Source organism: Poeciliopsis prolifica, unplaced genomic scaffold, assembly GCF_027474105.1.
Source record: "Poeciliopsis prolifica strain line A6 unplaced genomic scaffold, Auburn_PproV2 SCAFFOLD007, whole genome shotgun sequence".
NCBI classification, from domain to species: Eukaryota; Metazoa; Chordata; class Actinopteri; order Cyprinodontiformes; family Poeciliidae; genus Poeciliopsis; species Poeciliopsis prolifica.
This window is the reverse complement of record NW_026562382.1, coordinates 5,919,604-5,945,428: the sequence shown is the minus strand read 5'-3', so window position 1 is coordinate 5,945,428 and position 25,825 is coordinate 5,919,604. Positions and strand designations below refer to the sequence as shown.

At 38.6% G+C, this 25,825-nt stretch overlaps 1 protein-coding gene across 5 annotated transcripts in view; it reads right to left on the bottom strand.

Annotated features, from left to right (window-relative positions):
* il1rapl1a (interleukin 1 receptor accessory protein-like 1a) overlaps positions 1-25,825 on the bottom strand; it is a 188,448-nt gene that overhangs the window by 5,309 nt on the left and 157,314 nt on the right. For 2 of the 5 annotated variants that reach the window (XM_055031848.1, XM_055031850.1), the window contains exons 7-11: positions 15,662-15,794; positions 9,103-9,248; positions 5,619-5,765; positions 2,131-2,301; positions 399-443 (exon numbers count right to left, since the gene is read on the bottom strand). In XM_055031848.1, coding sequence (XP_054887823.1) covers positions 399-443; positions 2,131-2,301; positions 5,619-5,765; positions 9,103-9,248; positions 15,662-15,794 — 642 coding nt within the window. The remainder of the gene's footprint in view (positions 1-398; positions 444-2,130; positions 2,302-5,618; positions 5,766-9,102; positions 9,249-15,661; positions 15,795-25,825) is intronic. The other 3 variants (XM_055031849.1, XM_055031851.1, XM_055031852.1) reach the window with 3 other exon arrangements.

Genomic DNA, 25,825 nt, shown 5'->3' with positions numbered 1-25,825 from the left:
TAACATGTTAACATGGATTTTATATACTGTTCTGCTATTTTTTTAGAAAATTAATTTTGGGTTTTCCTCAGTTATATCACCCTGTGTCGCAAATCTGTACAGCATATGAGTTTCATTTTTTAACTGAGTTACTGAAATAAATTAACCTTTCTGTAGCAAGTACTATCAGTCGATTCAAAAGGGACAAAACAAAAAAACATGAAATCATTACTAGTCATGGCTGTAGAGTATATAGAAAATACATATTTTACAGACTCAATTATATCATGTATTACATGAGCCTTTTCAGACGTGTTATATTTAGCATTAATGTCTAATATTGCATTGCGTTGCAGTATCCAAAGGTGCGGGAAAATGAAAGCAGCTAAATGCAAGAGAAAAATATTGAGGGTGAGTACCTCCAAAAAGTCGTGTGTCATCCTGGTAATGCTCATTGGTGAGACCTAAACATAAACATTTTAACATTCAGGTCACAGGCAGTACACAATGCAGACACAGACACACAAAACTGCTAAACACCGCCATAAAAAGTAAGCAGCGCTTCCTCACGCTCATCTTTTTACTTCACATATAATTAATCACATAGCATGTTTCCCCTGATTGGACATTCATCTGCAGTGATTCTGTTTGGCACTGATGCTGGCGGCAATTTCTTTTGATTAAAGGATAGAGGCGGCTCGGTCGGCGCGGCTCAGAGCCTTCCCACATTTCCCACTGATGTTTAATTCTTTCTGGACCAAGTAGGACGTGTTTGCGTTTCATCTGTTTCACATGAAGCCTACAGTACAAACACGCAGCATCGCTACAAAGTGGAGCACACTGTGTACCACTGGCACAAACAGACTGCGAAGCAGGCACGAGTTAGCGCGCATGAGAATATGTTCACACAGAATTTTCATGGATTTATTGCTGCATGGATGGAAACCAAAGGGGATGATGAATTTGCTCAATATGTCAGCATCCAGTGCTCACTGCATACTGTATTCCCCCTTCAGTAGTAGCCAGTTAGGGAAGAGCCAAGGAGGAGAGCTGTGATCTTCTGCTTCAGTCCAAAGAGATTTGATACGATGCAAGAAAAAAGATCCTTGCGGAGAGTTTCGATCTAAATATTTTGGATATTTGAAATAATAATCTACAATTAACTGAGGTTAGCCATAATATTACAACCACTGAGCAGCTAAAAATTGTTATTTTATTGCAGAAGCATCTGGGTGTGGGCAGGATAAGCATGGCAGCAAAAAAAAAAAAAAAAAAAAGGAGAAAAGTTTTTGACCTATAAGAAGACTTGTTAGAAAAGTGTATATTGCAAACTTCAGTATACAATATTTTTTACCACTGCAGATGTCTTCTGCAGTGGTAAAGATTTACTTAAAAAGGTACAACAAAGGAAAATTTATCAAGTAGTGAAAAGTTCACAACTGATCAAAGTTGATCTAAATTGATAAATATGAATTTGTTAGTCAAACGTTGCAACTCCATTTAATTCACAAGGGGAGTCGGAAGGATTTTTTTTCTTTAACTCAGATATTGGGTATGTTATTAGGGGAAAACCTGCCCTTGTTGACGGATATTTACAGATATTTGTGAAACCTACAGACTGAACAGAGAGCATCTGATTCTTAAAGACCAGTGGTTTTTATGACCCACTGGTCTATTATTGTCTACTTGAAGCAAATATGAATTGAAAAGTCAGGAGAAGGAAATGAAAATGAAAGAACAGCTAAAAAAAAAAAAAAAAAAAAAGGTCAGTCCTCCAGTCCACATCCGCCAATCCAAATGTGATGGATTCCACATTGGATCCACAACATTTGCATATATATATATGTGCACATTTTAGAGGTTCTGCTCAAATGGAAATGGAAATGGTAGCTCTAAATGTTGATTGGTCATAATGTTATGGCTAAGTGGTGCAATTGTGAGAGCTTAGTTTAAATTTGTTTTAACAGCACACAAAATGAGACGGTGAAGAACAGTGAAGACAAGCACAAAAAAACAAGTATAGACCAAGACAACGCGCAAAGCAATGTGCTAAACAACAACATCATTTGCAAAAGCAAATGCTCTGCACACGCCATTGCAAGCTTTCACCCCACTGTCAACATGTGAGCACACACAAGTCAGAGCGCTTACTGCCTGTTGGAATGAGGTCTCGATCAGGGATGAAGAGTTTGTAGCCGTAATGTTTTTCCAGCACATCGGGTAGTATTTCCAAGGCGAAGCGCTCCTCCTCCCTGGTTTCCTGACTCCACTGGTCAGGGTCCACTTTGGTGTATGAAAGATATGCATCATAGTCTTTGTTCTCTGAAAAAGAGAGCGAAACAGACAGCGATTTGTGAAAAAAGTGGTGTAGGCAGCTCACGGTTGGAGTAATTTAAAACCACACAAACATTCAAAAACATTCAGTGGAAATGTTCAGACAAGCTGCAAAGCTTATATTTTTACAGAGCGAAATATAAGATCTTCTTGATTTTGACTCACAAATAAGGAGGTATTGTTTTTTTTCCCTACATCTATCAGAAACCATGAAAAGAAATTAATTATGCCAAGAATAAAACTGGAACAAGTCACTTACCAAGTCCTCGCCTGAGCAGCTGGTATTTACATTATATCTGGTACGAATATGTTCTTATGCTAATTCTTAGAAAACATGTTGCTGTATACATGTTAAACCGAGAATGTAAAATTTTCATATGGAAATACTAATGACCTGTAACTTGGTGCAAACTTTCAAATCAAAGCCAACTTTTCAATCAAATTCTTAATATTTAACTAATCAGGCTGTGGAGAAGCTGCAAAAGTGTCATTTTTTCTTGTATGTTTAATCAGTGTCGCAAAACTTTAGAGGACATAATCATATGACTCATCCGATTTTATTTTAATCCCCATTTTCCATCGAACATCAGCCGACTTCTTTTCTCTGACCATCCATAAAACTCCACTGTAGTTTTTCGCTTCTCCTTCCAGAATAGACTCTCCTTTCCCCACTTTTCTGACTTGCTGTCCAGTCTGTCAGTTTTGAGATGTCACCCTTATATCTTAATTTTGTCTCTGAATTGTACATCATAGTAGATCCAACTCCCAAGTTGTAACCCCTTCATTTCACTGGCAGATATTGTTCCATCACTAGCCGCCCACACACTCATCTCTTTTACGCCTCTCGTGTCCGTTGCTTTGGAGGATTGAACCCGAGTATTTAATCCCTACATCTTGCAGCTTCATTCCACCTTTCTTTCCCAGAATATTATAATCTTCCATCCTTCTAGTTTAATTCCTCTTCACTTCAGTGCACACCTCCATCTCTTAAGCCTCTGCTCCACCTGTTTCCAGCTCTTACTGTGAATAATAATGTTGTCTGCAACATTAATACTTTCAAAAATATGTAAAAAATGGAGCAGAGGTTGCTGTATGTAAGCACAAAAAGTGTTTTTTTGTTTTGTTTTTGGTGGTGATGATGTGAATCTAGGTATTGAATTTGATGGTAGAGAGGTTTTTATTTGTTGTATTATACTTGGAAATTCTAGTAGGTAGAAAAATTGTAATGACATTAGATGGAGTATTGACCCTATTTTGCATAAATTTTTCTTTAGAGTAAAAATCATGTATCAATACATTTTGGGCTACTATTAAATTTTTTATTTGCTAAAGCCTATTAATGTCTTATTAATCGGTTTCATTGCAAGGAAGAGTTAGAAAAAATATGCTAAATTATAATTTTTTCCACCTGCTTCTGTTCAAAGAACTCATAGCATTTTTCTAGATATATTACTAAGCTTCTGCTTCTGTTGTCATCATATAAAATTATTTATTGACAACACTGTGTTTACATTGGCATTTAATTTAACTTTAATCAAATCAGAGCGCATATAACTGAATTTGTTTGCATGATTGGATGAAATTGATTTTATACGTCTATATATAATTTAGAGCTGTTTCTCTTATAAAACGTCTTATTTGCTGCGAATTAGTGCTGTGTAAAATACCTAGATTGGTAAATCTGAATTTGATTAGTTCTACATTGAAGAGAAAAATCACTAAGACATTGTTTATCAAATTATAAAATCTGAGAAAACACACAAAGAGGTATTTCAATTTTATTTGTAATTATTTTAGGTGCTTTAAAGCTGTGGTCAAAATGTCAGGAAACAACTTTATTTTATTTAACCAGGAATGTTCCTCTGAGATACAATATCTCTTCCAGCAACATGTCGTGTTCAGGACGAGGTGCAAACATTTCAATTTCTAAATAAAAGTTATCCATTTAATCACAACAGATTGTCTAGTTTGTGATCCTAATTTTGACTATCAAGAGTTGGCCTGAAGCGTGCGAGGCTAAAACTTTCTGATTGTACAGTCAAGTCTCCTCACACTGGACTAAGTCTGTTTCTGTAAGAGCTGGAGCAACTCTTCTCCAAAATAACACCTGACTATTTTCTGCTCAGCAGTTTTATTTGGAACAGAAGGGCTTGTCGTAAACAACAGAGTACAAACACTGATTCCCAGTGGTGTCACATCCATTAGGCCATGAAGTGCTCTTCGGAAAAAAAAAACAAAAAAAAAAAAAGAAGAAAAAAATGGGTTAGATATAAACACGACCAAATCAAGACTCAAGCAATGCACTGCTACACACCTCAAAATGATTTCTCAGAAGACAGTGAGAAGAACTGAAAAGGCAGAAAATAGAATAAAAGAAGCACAGTGGTGGTGACATGTTCAGTGAGTGCTAGTCATTATTCTCTGTAGAACTCTGTGAATGTGGGACAGCCAAAAAAGAGAAGAGGGGCTTTTTCAAAAACTCTTTGGGGAAGCAGGCGCAGCTTTGAGACTCCCTGGAAAGGGCCAGACCCGCGCTCGATTGGATCCGAACATCAAACACTGCCTTCAAATTAGCAACAGACGTCTCAAATTAACCACAGAGCAAAGCTGGAGGAATCAAAACCGCTTGTATCAGCTGTCCCTGACAGTGTGACTTAATCATGTAGAAGTTTGAGTCAACAAAACTGCGTGTAATAGATAATTCATGTATGTGGAGGGGGAAAAAAAGCAGTGAGTTTCTTGTTTCCGGAATTTTTAAGGACACAGAGAGAGATACTGGGACATAAACAGACAACTCTTTAGCTGAAGGAAAAGTTAACTATGTTGTGCAAAGAAAACAAGCTGCTGCTCCACAATTTCGGGCTGGATTTGGCTCCTATTTGTCACTCATGGAGGTTGTTTCTAGCCTGTCCAGTCCCCCTGTGTGGCTACATGGCCTTCGTTGGTGCAGCATGAGCATCCTTCCCTGACATATTGAGACTGATCTATTTTTAAATGGGCAACAAATTGAAAATCCTTCCTGTCTTCCCCCAATGGAGCCATGGCAGCAGTAGTCCCTGGCCACTTAGGAAAAAGTAGAGAAAGGATTTAATATCTGCCGTGCAGTCGGTTCAGGTCAAACACAACTGAATATATGTATAAATATATATAATATATATAGTCTGTCTGTCTGTCTATCTATCTATCTACATGTATAGATCTGTATATATATATATCTATAGATAGATGGATGTGCGTGTGTGTAGGGAAATCTTGATAGTAGAAGGCAGATGTTTTGTCTTTTCAGATGAGCGGGTTGCCCTTACCTCCATCTACATCCTCGCTGCCGAAGTGCCTCCTATAGAAAAGCATCAGCTCAATCTTGTAGCATTTGTGCAGGGAGATGAGGAAGATGAGAAGCAGCAGAATCGCTCCCAGCCCTCCTGCCAGCTCCACTGTGTACATGAGCTCTGCTGAGGACAAGAAACACAGACCAAAAAATATGAAAAAAAAAAAAAGAAACTGCTTACACAATCACAGCTTAAGCTCCTTTCACAGTTTTGCGTGTTAGCGTATTGTCTCTGCACCAAATTGGACCTGGGGCCCGTCTCTCTTTTTGTTCAGTATTGAACTGTTGAAGTCGGGGAATTGAAGCAGTTAGAGGGCACATTTACATTTGCCAAAAAAGCCGGACAATCTGAGCTCAAGTCAGAACAAAGTAGAATCAATCTTCAAAGACACAGGGCTCATAACGAGTTTGAGAAAAATGAGAGAGCACATTGCAGGGAGACATGAGGTGGGGGGGGGATCTAATGAGAAATGGGCTTCATTTCTTTTTCATAGCGCAGCAATGACACAGCTCTACACTCTCGCTGTCATCCATAGTGGGACTGTAACAATTCCGGACATGGATGGCGGCATTTTCAAAACAACGGGTTTCAGATTACTCATCTTGCTGTCAGTCGCCTTTCCATCTGCATTCGCTGCCGTTTTTCCTTCCCTTTTCAGTTCATTTCTCTTCTCTATTATCGCCTCCATGTCTCCCCCGAGACCTGGCTTGGGGATGAGTTATGATGTGTATTAAAGCAGCATTTACCTGGTTGGCTCAGCTAGAACACGTTCACCTTTTATCTCTGTCACACTGTGGGCTTTAACAATGCGTGGCTGCCATGCCAGCTGCAATGCTCTCTCTATTTTATCAGACAGAGCAAAGACACACATCTTCTGCAATAGAAACAATGCGATCTTATGTTAAATCTTGTCTACCCTCGGTTAGGCATTTGCATTTTGTTTAAAATGATCTAGACCTAATGTTTATCTGAACAATATTATTTCAAGAATTAAATAAACGTATTATTTTATGTTTTAGTTTGAGATACGTTATATTTTACAATTCTGCCAGTCTTAAAATTTGTAAAAACATGGCAGACGAGGTCTTACCAATTAATTTCATGAATCAATTGGCACCACTTGTAACTCTTAAAATAAATTCATCCAATATTGCTGTAGCAAAATGTCACTGATAAATTGGAAATGAAACACACCTTTATGTTCCTTTCGTTTCTACAGAAAGGGAATTAGCAAATGTTTTAGCTACACAAAATGTCCACTGCCAGATTTATTGAACCACTGCAGTTGATAACATGCACAACCCACTGGTGTTGTGTGGGACACATTTGTGGGACTGACACAAAATTAACAGATGGTTGATTTTGTACGTGATAAACCATTTCCAATGTTGCTTTGGCCATATGCTTTGAATCATCAATCGGCTATTTATTTGATATATTTTCAGTTTACTAAGAGATTTACAGATTTTTATTTGAAAAATTTCTTTTACTTTAACACCTTCACCAAGTTCAAGTTGCAAGGATTTTGGATAAGAAAAAGGTATCAGATCTATATCTTTACCAAACTCAATGGCGTAAGGCGTGGGGTCCTTTGCCAATGATTTATTGTTTGTTTCATGCCAGACCCACTTGAAGTGTTTTGTCTGATTTAACTGAAGCTCTACTTAAAGTCCCAATAGTTTTAGCAAGATCCAAATGCTTGTCATGTTGGACAGAAATGTATTTATTAATTTTTTAGTATGGCACCCCAACAACAAGTTGACATGTAGAAAACATCTAATTGTAACAGAGACTTGGTGTCTATATAAAGGCACCTTTTTAGGGAAGTTCTCCAACAGTAAGCTTACCATTTTGCTCACTTTCTTTAGTGGCAAAATAAATGTGTTCCCATTTATTTGTCACAAAGTTTTTTTATAAAGGTGCAGTGTTATATATTTTCTAGGCACATTTTATAAAACAGTCAAGCAAGTGTTACCTTAACTTGTTATAAAAATGTTGTATGAGTAAATATGACCTAAAAAAGAAATTTGACTTTGCAATTTGATGCCTTGAAATTGGCCTCTGTCCCTTTAAGAAGATCCTACTCTATTCAACACTCCCCTTTCCGCACATCATCACAAACCTGTTTTATTTTATTGTTTACATACATTTGTAGGAGTTTGGGACTGAAGAATTTCCTATGAGTTCAGCAGACTCACATTTTGACCAGGTGTTTGTGGAAACAGGCATTACTTTATAAGAGCAAGAGTTTATGTATCTTTTTAAAACTACTGCTTTTAAAACTATATAATAGATGTTACACAAATAGCAGTTTTCTTTGAGCTACATCCTGACTTTTTGAGATAAATATTTGCCTTTTTTTCATAGAATGCATTTTTTCTCCCCTTGAGGAATAACTTTGCTAGAACATATAGATTAGATTTTCCAAACATTTGCACAACACTGTGAAAAGCTATTTACCTATCTTTACAATGGGTGCAATAAGTGCACCACTGTGTTCATCAGCCTTAAACAACCCTTTGCATAAAAAGTAAATCCAGTGAAAATATACTTTGCTATTTCTATGTGAAGATATTTTTCATTCAAGCATTGTTGTTGGAAATATGTTCAAATATACTTTCCATTGTCTTTTCCCATAATTGTAATGCATCTAGCTGGTTACCACCATTTATCTTCTCTCCTAGAGTTGTTGAAGTCCCACTGACCGATACTCGCCATCAAATCCTTTGGAGACACAAAGACTTTGTGTCTCCAAAGTGTCTCCAGTGTCGTTAGACCTGCTGCAGGGCTTGTAAGTAATAGGTTCTTTGAGAAAAAAACAAAAAAAAAAAAAAAAAAAAACATGAAATGAACATCAAGATCCGGATGAGAGAGACAGAGAAAGCTTGACTTTGCATCCCTCTCCTTTCACAAAGAGAGTTAAATGAAGCCGTCTGCGGTCCGCAAAGACCACTCAAACGAAACTGGGCCGTCTACAAAGGATGATCACAGAGAAAGAGATTAAAGTGGGGAAACAGACGTATAAAGACTTAAAATGTAATTGTATGCTGGATGTATTGGCCTGTTGGGAAAAGCTGCAGACCAATTTGCTGTTTAAACAGCCATCAAATTACCTCTCTTGTGGGGTGACAGCTAGAGCATGAAAACAGCTTCAGACAAGTCATGCAAGGGAGCCAAAATAGCTACAAAGCTGCTGGTGCAAACACAGAAGATAAGACAGTACCAAATGCAATCATGAAGTTTGGGTAAATATACATAAACCAACAGGAAAAAATGTTTGATGAAATGATGCAGCTGCCTTTGATTATTTTAAATATGATTTATCTTAAAGAGAGCTGATGTAAAATATCTGGTGCAGTGAGACTGTGAGCAAGAAAAGAAAAATTGTTTGGGGAAAAAACTTAGAAAGAAAAAAATTAATGCTTTACATTTGAAATGGGAAATAGCCAGTAGTTCTTACCCCGCCTGAAGATCTGAACGGTGGCGTTGATATGCCCGTGACTATTTTCCACATGACAGGAATAGTTTCCTAAATCCTCCTCCTCCAAAGACTCAATAGTCAAGGAAATGGCCACTTCCTGCTCTCCGAGATGTTCCCTGACAAGCCTGCAAAACAAATACACAAACAGAAATCAACAAAATGTGCTTCGCTTCACACAGCTGATAAAAAATTGTTTAGGTAGTTTTGATTTATGCATCAGCCTGAATTTTTAGTCCAAAGTTCATTATACAAATGGAAGAACAATGGAGGTGCCTCCAGATTATGAAACCTTGAGTTCATTTCCGAAGGAGGTCAAGTAAGTTTGGTTGTTCGGTTTGCATGTGTTTTATAGATCTGGACACAACTTACAAATGTGTGCCCCGAGATATTTTTGTGGGAACTACTGCAAGAGCATGGGACCCCGGGATTGAATCTAAAGTAAAAAGAGTGCCTACAATCTTAGCATGAAGTTGCGCTTGTTCTATGAGGTATTGGACTCAGCCAGATCTGCCGCTTATGTTGTTTGTGGTTTTCATGGGCAGGATCTCAAGATGTATTAGTTGAAAAGGCGGTCATGCATGACTCTCAGCATGCTTTGGAGCAGAAAGCGGAATGCAAAGTAACCAGAATGAGTTCATCTAATGCCCAGATTGAAGTGGAGTGCCTGGTCCTCTGCTCGAGTCAGTTGAGGAGGTTTTGGGGTTGGATCTTTGAGGTTTTCTGCTCGGTGAAGCCCCTGTGCAGATGTAGAACCTGCTGAAGGGACTATATGCCTCTTTTGGCCTGGGAGTGGCTTGGGAACCCACAGATATAGCTGGTGAGTGTTGCTTGGGGTATCGATACCTTAGTATCCCTAGTTCACCTATTGACAATGACGGATGGATCAGTCCTAATCGCTATATGGATCTTAAGCTTTACATAACATGTCAAGCTATGTGGCACAAGCGCATTCAGTGGAAGACCCCCTTTCTGTTTTGTTTAGCAGTTCATGGAATGTTAATTTCGTTTCTCTGCACTAAAAATAAGTGAGCAATGAAAATCAATAAGGGATCTTCCTGAGCTTGTGTGAGTGGGGGGGGAATCAAATAATGGCGATGAGAAGAAACTCTTTTTATAGCGGCTGCCATGGTAACGGCAAGATGGAGAGAAAGTAATATTCTATAAAGTAAATGAGTGCCCTGCCATCCTAACCCCCCCTCCACCCACATTCTCCCCCGCTGGGCTGCTTGAGCCTGATGGAGTAGAGAAAAGGGAGACGACGCTCGCTCATATCTCAGACACACTACTTAGCCCACTTTTACAGCACCCTCAGCACAAATGATGTGACAAAGGAAACAAAGCACAAATGAGAAAGCGCGACTCCGCTGTTTGTGTGTGTATGTCTCTATCATTCGCCATGATGAGAAGGAGGAGCGGGACGAGGGCAGAGTGTTTGCGTGCCAGCTCGAGTGTATTTGGGAGGAATGAGTGGGGAGTTAATGACTCTCAAGAATCTCACTTCTCTTGCCTTCGAGCCGATAAACTGCACACAACGACGGCTTGTTGGAGAGGTTTTGGCAACTGTAATTGAAAATGTATCATGAGTGAGGAGAGAGTTTAAGGCAGGGCTGCTGATCCTGAAGTTGTTGTGGCGTGGCAAGAAGGGTGGGCTTAAGATGAAGACATAGGAATAATTCATGGCTCTCCAGGGAGTGGTGACCACTTTGAAGCCTCTTGTTTCACATAATCACAGCTTGGGCACGCGAAGGGAGTTTTCTGTTCTAGAAGCTGGTAGAAAAAGACCACCCGGGCCTCAAATGGAGATCTTGTGGAGACTTGACATGGAAAACAGGGTTGATGGGTTCCATTTATACAGAGAGGAGCTAAAACGACTTTTGCCACTGCACATGATGGTGGAGGTAACAGGTGTTGCCTCCACAGGAAGTATAATTACTTTGCTGTCAAATGTATTAGACCAATCACTCTGAACTGGACAAAAGGTGTCAAAACATTTCAGAAACTGGGAAGCAAACATCAACTAAAGTATCAAAAAGGATGAAATAAACTTTAAAGCTATGACTGTAAAATGTTTGTAAGAATCTGATGAAATAAGATATTTAATTCGGTCTCACATGAGTTGAAAAACCATTACCGGTAAGTTCTTCCAGGGAGGCTGAGATTCAGACTGATTCTCCTTTTTTTTATTATCTCCAAGAGACCTCCACCCAGCAGTTTGGTAAACACTCTCATATTTCAAGGACTTGTTGGAACAGCATATCCATAATGCTACATGATGAGAAAGGTCCTTCCGCTGCTGCCTCCACAGCAGGTTGTCAGAGCTTGAACTCGAGCGGCGGCTTTTCAATAACTTTAAATGGTGGTTGTTGCAGCAGATGTTCAAGTACCATTAGCAACACAAACACTTTTTCACAGACATTACCGCTTAGTCTGGGGATCTTGTCTGCATGCAACAAAAGGGTTAATTACATATCTATCAATCTAAGCAGCATAATTATCTCAAATGTGTTAACTGAATTGTAATAGTTATTTAAATACAAGTTTAAATAACCAAGTCATTTAGTTTTTTTTAAGCTGTAAGACAAGGTGGGGTAATTTCACTTACACAGGACATTTTGAGCAACAAAGCAGTTCAAAGTACTTAATATGAATTAGAAGAAAATACAAACAAAACTACAAATGAAACTAGACAAACAGGTAAAAGTATAGAACTACATATTGAGTTCCTCATATTTACCAAGAATAAGAATAAATAGTCTGTAATTTGTAGTGGTTTCTCTGGATTCTAGTTCTGATAGATGGTACTTTCCAAGTTTGTTCTAGATTTGTAATCTAAAAGGAGTTTCTACAGTTCTTACAAGCTTAATGCTAAATGTTGATGCAAGGTAATGATTAATTTCTCTAGATTCTGGGCTGAGTATCTCCTGGATCTTTTTCTTTTAACTAATATGTTTGATTCCTGTTCTGGGTTAAGTAGGATATTATGTATTTTTAAGTCACATACTGCCATTTTATTGCTCAATCAAGTAAGCGTGTTACTTTTAGGTGTGAAAAATGCAGCATGTTTTGAAAAAAATGACGAAATAAATTTGCTTCATAACCATATCTGAAACCTTGACATTGGCCGCCGTCTCTTTAAAAAACTCAGACTCTTTCTGACACTCCCACTTCAGCACTCACAATCATGTTTATCCTTTCTGTCTACTGATGATGTTTACAACTATTTCATTCTGTCCATCAGCTCATTTTCTTTATGTTATGATTCATATCTTATAATCATAACTGAGACCAGTTTATGGAAACAGGTCTGATGATTCTGTCGCCTCAACAGGATGATTACACGACGAACATTTTGTCAACTTGAATTTTCTTTGTTTGAATCACAAACAATACCACAGTGCTCGCTCACTTAGCGACCAATTTCCACTTCACCCATTGCTTTCATACACTCACCTGCAAAACGCCAACACAACATGCTCAATAATTTATCGACCACCTACTTCATTATGCTGAGCCAGATTTGTTTTGTTAATTTATTAATCTCAGCATGCTATGCTAATGTCCAGCCAACCGTGCCACGATAACAGAGGCAGTCTTGTCCCAGTGGCACAAATGAGAATTTATGGGCTCAGGTTAGCACAGAAATGAACTCCCGTCTCCAAAATCAATAGGCTCTGAGTTGGGTAAATAAATGCCTGCAGAAACCCGAAGCAGCACAAGGTTTGACTGCTCCTCTCGGCACTCAGGTTTGGCTGCTGACAAGTCAGCAATAAAACCCAATGTGCCAGAGTGATGACAAGATGTTAACCCTTTAGAAAGATACAGGTTATCATATCAGGGGCACAGAGTTTAACCTCATGGAGTGTACAGATTAGTTCAGCTTTATCTTCTATCTTCCCCCCACACCCCCTGGAGTTTTCCTGGCTTCATCTCTGGCTATGTGTGTATGGAAATAAAATCAAAGCAGGATCCGAGAAAGCCCAGGGTATCAGCTTCAACAACAGAGAACGGATGATTGAATATATTATTGATCTGCTGCATGAAGTCCGGGTATGAATTATTGAGCAGAGAAGCCCTAAGCCTTTGAGTGGGGAGAATCTTGTTGTCAGGGAGTAATAGAGGAAGAGAGAAGAAAAAGGATCTGCTTTAAATGCAATTTGTTTCTCTTGCATGCGTGCATCAACGCAAGAGAAAACTCATCATCGCAGATGCGTCTTTGTTAACGTTGCTCTGCAGCGACTTGGAACATGTTTCCTTCATCTGTCTACTTCTTCTGCTCTTACTCTGTGTTCCTCTCCTCCTCTGGTCCTCATGGCCCATCTGCAGCAATAGGTAGTGCAGAGAAGGAGAAAGTGTGGTGCAAAAAAAAAAAAAAAAAGGCAGTAGCTAACAATCAGAAGGGGCTGCATCCTCTGCAAACAGCCCTGATGGGAAATATGCACCGGGACGACACAATAGACTTCTTTATATGTTTTTAGGAGGAGGGACTGACATGAAGATACTCTTGTTTCAAAGGAAAGAAAGTTTAGAGGCTGCACTAAAATAAAACCAAACAGTGCAAAGCTCATAAAAAAGAGCTCAGCATTATTTTTAAAGATGTTATATCGCTAGTGGAGAGCAGCAAATGTGTTCTTGATCTGCTTGTCAGAGAGAGATTTTATGATAAAACAGATGAACATATCTGCTCTGGACCAAATTTACTACAAACTGCACAAATACTTTTTTCCAGGTGGAAAAAAATGACAAAAAACAAAACACAAAACTTTAAATTTGGGATAATTTTCTTGCCAGTGTTATATTATGCCACTGTTTACAAAAATTATAGTTTCAAAACTGCTAAAATTCCCCACCATTAATTTTCTGCAGTTTAAAGTTTGAAGCATTTTCTCTGCCAGTGTTCTCTGCAGTGCTGCCCCTCCCCCATTGTTTGTAGAACAATGCCAGTCAGCCAGCTTAAATGAGACAACAATTTTCTGTCACTTATGAAAAAGGAAGATTTGGCTGTCTTGAAATGCTTCAAATTGTAAAAGTAAAAGAAAATGGGAGAGTGATGAAGTAAAAACTTGAGAACATTTATCTTATTAAAGAAACGCTGCTCAAAGCATCTTTGTTAAACTGCTGCAGGGTTACACAAGCAGATAACCTGACCAATGAGACATATATTATCAGTCTTGTTATACTAGTGTTACTATTTAAATAGAGGAATTGCAGAGAGACAAAATGTTCTGAACAATAAACCTGACCTCTAAAGTGCAACTAAAAGTCCTAAATGCAACCATTTTATTTTTGATCATAATTCTTCAACAATTTTTGTTTTTTACTCCAAAACAGAGTTATGGCGCCGTATTCACTAAGAATCTTAAGAGAGCTCCTAATGTGACAAAATGTTACGAGAAGTGACCTTTACTGAACCTAAGACTTTCTTAAGCTTCCTGTAGACGTAGGGGAAAGCAAGGTAGATATCACTGCAATGACGCAATGGGTGTTTCCTGTCAGCCTCCAAAACTATGAATAAATAAAATAATAAAATGAATAAATAAAACTCATAAAAGCGCAAGTGGAGTCAGTCTGACCCCTCCGGGAATGACTCCTGTAGGGTTAACCAGGTAAGATAGGAGAGATATTCTCTGCTACCTGCATAGAGCTGTGCCAACAGCAGGCACTGCTCCTTATCCTGATTGCTTTTTCCGCGTTTGCCGTTTTTGTGTTGGTCGTTTCACCAGATAAACACAGTGAGTTGCTGACAGATGAGCATCACATTGATAAAATGGAAAAATTATGACGCAACATGTGATGCAGTGAAATGACCAGCATGGCGAAAAGCTGCAGCAAATCACAATCATTATGATGACGAAAATAAGATGTGATCAAAAGTGTTGATGCTGTGTCGCAATTAATTTTATTTAGGTTTATTTAACATCATCACGCTTTTTTTAGTCAACTCTATGATGGGTAAATTTTCATCTACTGATTACTGCGGGTGTATATGCATTTGAATTATTGAAAGAAAAAAAAAACTACTGTTGAAAAAAACTATTCAGTTTTTTCTTAAGATAAATTAAGATAAAATTAAGGTTGGGATTTTCTGTGAGAAATTATGCCACATTTTAAGATGTTTGACATTTTCATCAGGATTGCTCTGCATGTGACCTCAGCATGTAAGGATCTCCCAGCGTGTCATCACATCACATAGAAAGTCATTTTTCCTCCTTATTCATGACACTTTTTCAGTTTATGAAGAACCAAAAAAAAGTGTCAAAACAAATGAATAATGACCCAAAACGAGTTTCAAGTCTGTGCACAGTGTTCATAGCATAGAGAAACAAATTAAAAACAAAAGCTACATTAAAGGCGGGGAATGGATCTCTTGTCGGTTTACTTTGATCTACGCAATTTAGAGCTAATGAACTAAAACGTCCAAAAACTACTGGTATTGTCACTTAATCCTTTGAGGCAAATTTGTCCACATCTGCCTTTAATTCCTCATTACTGGTGAGCTGGGGGGCGAGGATGACTCAGAGCAAAGTTGTGTGTTCCTTACTTGATGTCACTTTCCTGGACCCTCTCTTCATCCAGGTCCTCTATGAACTTCTCGCCCTTCATCCAGTAGATGAGCGGGCTGGCGTCTCTGCTGTAGCCAAAAAATGCTCTGCATGTGAGGTTCAAAGCGCTTCCTGCAGAAAAAGGAGACAGGATGTCACTTTCAAGAGTCCTTGACACCTTGTTAAAGGTGATGTGTTTGCAAAATGTTTTGATTTTTTGGACATAAAAACAAGTAAACAGCATTGACCACACGGGGGCACTCAAGAGCTGCTCAAATCGCCCCCAGAGACTGGTGTCATATGAGAAAATAGGGATTTGAGAGAAGAAAGACGATAACATTATTTTATTTGGAGCTGCTGCTGGATACGAGGGAAGGTCAAGAGTCAACAACTGCAGTTTGCAGAGAGCTGATCTGTGGAAGAGGGACTAATTGTCTCTGGGGAGTCAATGGGATCTTTGCTCTGCAAATGAACGACTAAAAAGAGGGGGTAAGTATTCACGCAGTCTGTCACTTCAGCCCCAATTAAAGTTTCACTAAAACTCCTGGTATCATTAAGATATTCAGGGGAGAAGAGAGTTGTAAAATAAATAATGAGCCCAGGGTAAAAAAAATTTGATAAATTATAAAACCATATTTTACAGAAAGCACCTCTATGAGCTGATCAGAGCTGGCATTAGCAGGACTTTTTTTTTTGCCTCCACTCATGCTCAACTGTTAATGCATTTGAACTATTCACATGTCCGTCTTTTATATTCCAGGAAAGGGACCTGGGGTACAGTGAGCACATCTATGTGCAACATGTAAACAACAGCCAATTAGCATCACCTTCTGCAACATTTTCAGTGTAACATTTCCCGTACTCTCCTCTGGGAAAGAGTGAGGAATTTGAAATCCTTTTAAATGCATACCATGAATCTATTCCTACTTCTAACTTCTTGACGTTTTGGTACACGGTACTGAGATTTCATATGATAGATCAACACAAATCTTCAGCTGCTGCTGTTCCCCTTCACACTGTAACATGTCATATAAACCAAATCTTTTGAAAACTTGTTTACCCTTTCACCTGTGGTGGTACTGTACCAAGAACGCTAAGTGCAACTTCCTTCTTCTCAAAATATAAACATAAATGGAGTAACGTCAGAGTTTTGTTTTTAGCAAAAGACCATGAGCCATTTTTCCTGCTAACTCTAGACCAGCGTGTTTGTTTTAGCTGTGTTTATGCAGAATGCCCAGCACTGCAATCTTCTTCCTGCCTTTGGAGCGGTCTCCTGTCTACTTGGCATTCATATGTGCAATCAAACCTCACCAGAGTTCACTTCAACCATACCAAGACCTAAGATTCACACCTCCCCAAATGAACTTGTGACTTTAAACAATGCCTATTTTTATATGAATAAGTTTGCTCACACTCACTCACAGGTGTTTGGATTCAGGTTTTTATAGATACACTCTGTTGGGCTCCAGGTGCCACAGAATGAATCATGTATTGTGCTTTTCTGTGATGTTATATAAATGTATGTTTATCAATGTGGTTTCGATGTCTTCTATTTTTTTCTCTCTTTCTGAAAGTTTAGGAGCAGACTTGCTATATTCACCTTCATGCATTATTTTCTTTCCACTTCACAGTCATGAGCTACTTTGAGTTCAATCCCAGTAAAAATGTTTCAAATAGTTTTTCTGAAATGTCACTAAATGTGAAGAATGTGAAGGCTTGGGAAACAATTATCATCTTGCAAGGCACTGAACAGACAGATTAATTTTACTTATTTGCTGTATTCTTTAGAATCAGGCACTTAAAACAATCTATTGTGAAGATTTAATAATTATTTGCTTTTGTGTTTTACTTGAAGATCAATAGCAGCACAAAGTAGAACAAGGAGGAGAGAGAAAAATAACACAAGCATTCCAAAACTTAAGGAAACACTCTGCTTATTTGGCAAATGTGCATATATAAATGCATAAACATTTCCACTGTGCAGTTAATAGGGCTGCTGATTCATAATCAAGTCCAGTTGTTCGTTTGCCAGAAAAGAAAATAGGAAGGATTGTGGACCTACATCCGTAGACAACATATCAGTTTAAACACAGGCTTGTGTAATAAAAAGAGTTATGTAAACAAGCCTGATGAATAATCAATAAATGTGTTCTTCAGGTCATATATTCCTTTTATTAGTCAGTGCAGATAATCAGACTGAATGCAGAGACGTGTGTTCACTGAAACCCCAGGGACCGCTGCTGTAGTCCCCTTGGTCCCCAAACAAAGGCATTGCTGAAACAAACAGCAGCCACCACAAGCACAGTGGGCCTGTCCTGCTCTTTGAGTTCTGATCATTTCTTCACTACTGAGATTCATGAAAAAAACCCAAAAAACATGACATGTGCCGTGACTGAACATGTGCATGTCATGTTACCCTTTGCTGCATGGGATAAGATTTTTATTCATTCTGTTGTTCTGAGAAGTAAATTAAACAACCAGAACCGCAGAGACCCCAGCTGAGAGTCAAGTAAATAACGCATCAGAGCGTACCTGTGTTTTATTCAAATGATTTACACTGCAGTGAGGACTAAATGTTTAATTTTTCATTACAAGACTGTTCCACGGCAATACATTACAAAAAGGGTCAGCATAGTGCTGACAGCAGCATCTTTTTCCCCTCAGGGTGTACACCATGGCTGTATCACTGGGTCAAATGCCTTCAGAACAACACCACAGAGGTTAGTTAAAGAAATAAATAAATGAGAATGTTCATGTTTGAACTGAGGCCCTGCATCCTCTGAGCTTTTCCTGTCTGCAACCGGGAGGTAGCTTCAAACGACTTCAGGAGGACACTGGCAGAGCGGGGAAAGTTTTAAGATGTGCACGAAGACAATCAGGACCGAAGAGATAGTACTCTCTGCAAGGAGCAAGGACTGACATTTCCAAAGTTCAACAGCCACTCTCAGCTTGGTATTTGTGCACAGCTAAGCTCTACAAAGGCTACATGCAGTACCTACAAAATAGAGGCTCCGTGCACATGAGCACAGCTGCTGAATTATTTAACCGGACAATTAAACTGCAAAAAATGTCTGATGCACGAGACGGGTAAAAGAACCCCAACAACAACAACAAAAAAAAACACTGCATTCTCTTTGATAATAAATCTGTTTGGTTTATCTCAACTGCAAATTAAGAATGTCACGCTGCCAGCAGCTGCTGCCTGCAGAGGAAGTCTCCACTGAGCTGCCTGGGAATCACAGGAAACAGCAGAAACCCTCCTGCTGTCTTATTCTAATCCATACACATCACTTTCTAAAATACCCCCGTGTCAACCTGTGTTAATACCAGTGGATGGTGATCATCATTACCTCTCACTAAAACACACAATTACAGCTGGGCACTCTCTCTTCAAAAAGGTTGGTGCGCTTTCTCATAAGTCCCTTTTACTGATTCATTTCCTGTTATTCCAATTATTTAGCCAAACACGAATGCCTTGTTCTTTGCATAAAGCATTTTTTTTTTTTACAACATTTCAGATAAAATGTTAACACGTTTTTCTTCAAGCTAATTGACAAAAAAGTAAGTACCTGTAGTTTAAGAACGGTGGACAAAAATAATTATTAGGTAGAGAGAATACAAACTTTCCCACTTAACCATAGTTTTAGAAAAACTAAAAACAAAATAGCAAATCACTGTGAGTGGAAACCAGTTGAAGTTGATGATATGATTCTTAGTCCAAACTACGAGACTCAGGAGAATAATTCAAGCTAAAAATGAGGAAGAGTAAAAAATCTCCATTGTGTCACACTGTCAAAGCCCCAGAGCCGTGTCTTTATTATCACAATCTATTTATAGCCTCAGAGCAGATTGTAACCTATAGTAACTCGGAAGAATGGTGTCTGCGTTTGCTTCGAGTGATTCTGAATCTCAATGACTTCCTGAAACTATTGACTTTCAAAGCCATAAAGTTTCAGAAAGTATGCTTGGCTTTGCAAAAAAGAAAAACAGACAAGTTAGAAATTTCTACACTTGTTTCAGCAAAATAATCTGCAAAGAGCCTGAAATACTGGTCATAAGTTTCACGTGAAAAATTTTCTTGTGGAGTAAGAATAAAAAATAAAGAAATATTCATGTTACGATTGTGTTCGTCTGGATGCTTCTGTGAACATATTTGAGTCGAACCTTTCACAGTTATCTTCAATTTCTCTTTATTTTTGTCTTTATTCTAGGTTCCTCTAGCTGTTTCCCTCGCTGATGCTCAGAAAAACACTTGGCAGGAAACAGTGTGAAGAATTTAAAATGATCAGCCGCTGACTAATATAGCACCCCAGCATGATTATGGGTTTTCAAGAGTTGGCTTTATTTATTTTTTGTTGGATATCTTTGTGTTGTGTTTTTGCCCATACACATGTTGAGTCGGTGGATACAGCAAACATGAGGAGAGGCTGCTTGGATCAGATGATCTGACTTACAAAACACTAAATAAGATCGAAGGTGAAACACCCTGAAAACAACGTTTTCACCACCTACGTGCTGTAAGGATCCACACCTACAAGAGGGACAGAAAAACTTGTCAAAGTTGATGGGAAGATCGACAAATCTGACTAGAGGACAGGAGTCCTGGATAAAAACCTGTTAGCGGCTGCCAAAGAGTTGTAACTGGGAAATGTGTTCACGTCTCACCAAGACTATGACCTCAAACATATAATCATAAATTGTTTTCTATACAATTATTTGCTACTTTGCAATAGTCTCTTGTATAAAATCCTGCTAAACACATAAAAGTTTGCAACTTGACAATCTGCAAAAAAACAAGAAAAAGAAAAAGCTATGAATACCTTTGCAACAAGGAACTATTCAATTATAACTAAAGCCTGAGGAAAAAGTGATTTCATGCTAAAAAATGAAAATTTTATATTTGCACCTCATTCTTTCAAAAATGATTATGTTAAAAGCATTTTGCAGCATAACATTACGAGTCCCACAAGTGCAGTAAAAGCATTCCAGGATCTGATTTTTCCATATGTGAAACAGCGTAAACTTTGAGAAAGGCTTAAATACATCCACTTACTCACTTCCTAACAAAATGAACAATTTTCATTAGTTTCAGAACTGTAACTTTTTCCATAAAGTCTTTGCACGAACGACTAACAAGCATCACTTGTGTTACCTTTACGCATCCCCACCTACTCCATGTTTGCAGCTATTTTAAAAATACTTGCATAAGAGACATGCATCTGCAGGTTTCTTATTGCAACAAAGCTTGAAGCTTGAAGCTTGTTTATCACAAGTTAGTTTCTTTGGATAGAAAATCTTGCTAACTGACAAGATTAAATGTAATGTTACTAAGCAACTGGCAGCACTTTCCGGAAGTCACCTAAGCCTGGCAACAAATAATCCATCACATAACCTTTCACTGAAACAAATACAAAAAAAAGTTGTACTGAGTTAATTTTTGAGTTCTGAAAGAAAATATGGTACAGTTTTTTATTAAATTACAAACTATTTTACCGATAAACTGTCACATACGATTCTTCCAGGTGACAAAACCTATTTTCTACTGGGAGTTACTTTTGTGTAAAATTTATTAAATCATGCCACATTTCATTTGGCAGAAGTGCATGTCTGAAGGGATTTAAAAGGCCTGAATGAATGATGTAAATGAATTCACGGCAAACACAGACAATTTGGGCATTCATGCCAAATAAGAAAATAAACAGAGAGCCACATTATTCATTTTAAATAACAATAAAGGCCCTTTCATCGGATGATCCACAAAGCAATGAATGCTCGTAGACAACAAGTGACCTCTAATGTGGGACAGGTCTTTCCTCACTGGAAAATAAACAGATAAATCCTGCTGCAGTAATTAGGGGAGCAGGCATCCTGATCAGGTTTAGAGGCACTTTAAAATGATCACCAGTTTGATATGCATGGACTCTTGCTGCATGTTCTGCTGATTTCCCTGTATTTTTGGGATAATTAGACCTCACAGAGCTGGCGCTCACATCCACACAGAGGAATACTTTGAGCCAAAGTGGAGAAAAACAAACCTTACACAGAAAAAGGCTCTGCAGATGCTGTCCAAACTCAGCACAGAAGCACACAACACACAGTGAGATTGACAGAGAGAACACCGACAGAGGAGCAGATGAATGAACTGACAGGCAGAAAGTTCAATTGAAAATATATACATATAAATAAACAGTGCACAGACAAACATGGATGTAGAAGAGCCCTGTGTTCACGTCCTGTAATTTCTTTTTTTTTTTTTTGGTTTCATCATTTTTTCAAAAACACAAAGTTGATTTCCAGGCACTTAAACTTCAGTGCTTGGAGGAGAGTTGGATAATGTGTTGTTCTGTAGCTGCCATCAATATGTTCTTATTTGTAGAAGTTTCAGCACAGAGGACATATTTTTTTAAAATCCTTGTGCATTTAGGGTTGGACTCTGTCACAACACTAGTGTCCAGAACTGTGTTATTCTGCGAGGGCAACACGTTGACATGATGTCAAAAGTAATGCATCTTGTCCGAGCATAGAAGAACACCAAATACCACACTGTTCATCCCAACATGCACTATTCAGAATAGGAGAGTATAAAAAGCGACACACATACCTCAAAGTAACAATAGGGCTTGATGTAGCACAAAATTCCCTCCATTTCATCAGGCTCTCATTTTTTAAATAGAAAAACCCACATGGTAATAGAGCAAGAAAACAGGTCAACAGTTCTGCCACTTGAGGTCCATCGACAGCAGTACAGAAAATTTATAAACAAAAACCCAAATTAAACTTGGCCTATTTTGCACAAAGTTATTGCTCATGTTTATTTTATCTTAAAGCCTCAGAGAGTCATATTTTCTAGTTCATAGGTAGAACAAGAATCCACATTTGCATCACCACATTCCTGCAGTTTAAACTCGTTTAAACAGAGAATCCAGTGTTCTGCAGTTTAGAGACCCATTGATTCAAACTGATTTTAGCCGAGTGAAACCAGTTTCAGGCTGCTGAATATCTACTGCTGAAGTTGACTTAAAATCACTCTAACAAACCTACAAAGTGTCACCGTGTAGCTGTATTTCTGTCTTTGAACAAGAGAGCTATTGTAAACAAAGTGCCGTATCATATTAACCATACGGGCTTGTTTAGTCATGAAATATAATTTGCAGTTACTACAGCAGTGTACATAAATCCGCTTGCCTAATTTGAAGAAGCGTGTGTTTAATATGACCCATGAAGTTGATATTTACTTTGGTCTCTCGTTAGAAGATCAATTCACTTGAACAGACAAATTTTCTCTATTTCAGATAATGCAAAAACTAATGAAAATACTTTTGACTATCCCAACTTCCTTGTAATGTCACAAACATTCAGTAGGACAACCAGCACATGCAATGATCATTTTACATATATTAAGTATAGTAATTTGATTTTGGGATCATAATGTTTAGTTTTCACCTCACTTGAGGTGAAAACATTTGTGCATATCCTCCCAGGTTCACAGTACCGACCTGCAAACTGCAGAATGAATAAAACGTAAAAGCAGGAATGCAACAAGTGTTTTGGCTCTTATTTGAGCTCTATATTAAAGTAAGGAATATATCAGCATTACTTTTATTGCTGGTTATGACCGGACTTTTCATCCTTTAGAAGGAAAACATATTTTTTAACTGCTGTTCTCATCCTAGTAATGTCAGGACATGGGAGATTAAGTCCTTGTGTCTCCAAATTGAGGACGTCTCTAATATTGTCTTTTGGAAAATGACGGACCGGCGTGTGAGCGGGCCAGCCTGACCTGTAATCACAACAGTCCTCTCTGAGCTTGATAGCTGATCTTCATTAAGTCGAATAATGAGCAGTGGGCCAGCAAGTTCTTTGTTCCTCATCATCAGGGAGCAGACATTCGAACAAAAATATTAAATTTGTGGCCATCAGGGGATGAATTCACAGCAGTTGTAAAAACTGAGCCACACGTCCAGCAGCAATACTCAGTTAGGTTGAGGTTTTTAAATCATCTCAATCTTGTACTAACAGGCCAAAATTATGCCATGCATCGCCCACGCCATTAGATCACCAGCAGCAGCCTGAACTGATGCAGACAAGACTAATCTATTTTTTTCCATTTTATTTCTCCCAAACTTTGACCCAGACATTTGAATTTTACAGCTGACAGGAAGACTGAGTACACCAGACAACTTTTTCCAAATTGTTATTCTCCAGTTTTTTTTTTCTTGGTCAGCCTGGACAAATTATAACCTCAATTTCTTGTTCTTAGCAGACAGAAGATGCACCGTGTGACCTTTTGCTACTGTAGGTTATTTGCTTCAAGCTTCAGCGTTTTGTGCATTCAGATACAGTCTTCCAAAACATCAGCATTTTCTGAAATACCCAGACCAGACACTTTGGCACCAACAACTAATTTATGCTAAAATATAAAATCAACTTTCCTTCTCACCCACATGTGCAGTTTTAATCTCAGCAAGTCATATTTGAAATTTATACACACCGAACTGCTGCTCCGCGATTGGCTGATTCGCTATTTGAGTCACGGTGCCATTGAACAGGCGTAACCAATAAAGTGACTGGTTAGCGCAGAGCTGTGGTCTGATGCAACAACCTGAGGTAAATATGTGCTTCAAGTGAAAAGTAAATTTAGAGCTACATGAAGAAAACGGAGAGCACAGTGGACACATGGAGCCTGGTAAATCTGCTTTGCATAGGTGAAAGTACAGCAGCTCTGTTTGCAGGACATTTCATAACCGCCAACTCATTTCATTTTCTAGAACACAAACAGTCACTCGGACTGACATCGTAAGTTCATCCAGTTTATTAAAGGGTTTCAGCCTACACAACCGACTTTCAGGCGAACATTAAGACAGATTTACCTCTAGCATTAACCCCTCAACCCCTCAATTATAATTAAATATGTCTAATTGTGAACTTAAGACAGAAGCAGACTAGCACTGAGCTGAATCCAAAAACTCAAAAACTGAATGTCCTCAAATAAGCAGATCTCTTGATCCAAACACTTCTGTTTAAATCAGAATTATTGTTGATTTAATGCTCCTGAGAAAGAACTTAAATTGTTGGTAAAACACCATAAGAATGACTTAAATTTTGCCCACAGCAGAGCATCTCCGTTCAGATAGCACGGAAAGAAGCTGGCTATGGGAGGCAAGATGGTCTCACCTATTGTTGAAAACTACCTCGGTTTTGACAATTCTGACAAGATCATGTTGGTCTGTCAGAACTTGGCAAACATGATTTAGAGCTAGGATAGTGCCAGTAACTCCAGGTGATTGACTGGAAGCTTGGACTAAGCCATCATCTAATTCTCTTTTACCCCCATGCTATCGCACAAATCTCCCCCACCCTGTGAGGGAGGCATCTGTGGACAATACCTTCCAGAAACACACCTTCACTTTTAGGGACTGTGTGTGCAATAGGGTAAGTTTCAATCTCAGAGAGATAGATCATCTGAAGAACATGGTTATTGAAAGTTGTAAATAAAGGTGAACTGACATAGGGAGCTGAAGGGTGCTGTAAGATGATTGAGCCAATGATGGTCATCAACTTTAAAATGATCAATTCATGCAATTTTCCTTCCAAACATGAACTCACTGAGCCAAGACTAAGTCACACTGAATCACACTGTCTGGTAGACAGGTTCAACTCAAGAGCCCCCCAAAATTATACTGAGCTTTTCAGAGAGAGAGAGAGAGAGATAGATACAGAGAGAGAGAGACAGAGAGAGAGAGACAGAGAGAGAGAGAGAGAGAGCTCTATTGTGACTGGCCAAGTAAAAGAAAAGGGAGTCATGCTGTGCAACAACAGTCCATTTTAGCACCTCTCTGACAAGGTTGCACCCATTTTTTCAAAGTTGAGCGTCAAGGCAGATGACAAAACAACAAGCCCCTGGCTCGGTCAATGTCCTGGTGAGGACAATCCCCAGACAGATGGAATGTACTCTGTTGCTGGGTTGTCATATACCATACGGTGAAGTCACTTTCTGTTGCAAAAAGGCAAAAACAACCCTTCTTCCTTTGCTTGTTTTAGCCTCGTCCTCGTTGTGAGAAACTAAGCTTGTCAGTAGAAAGAAATCTCAAAGTCAGCATCCTGAAAACAAACATGCAAACCCACTGAGGGAACAAGTGCTACAAATCAGAGTGATGAACCTA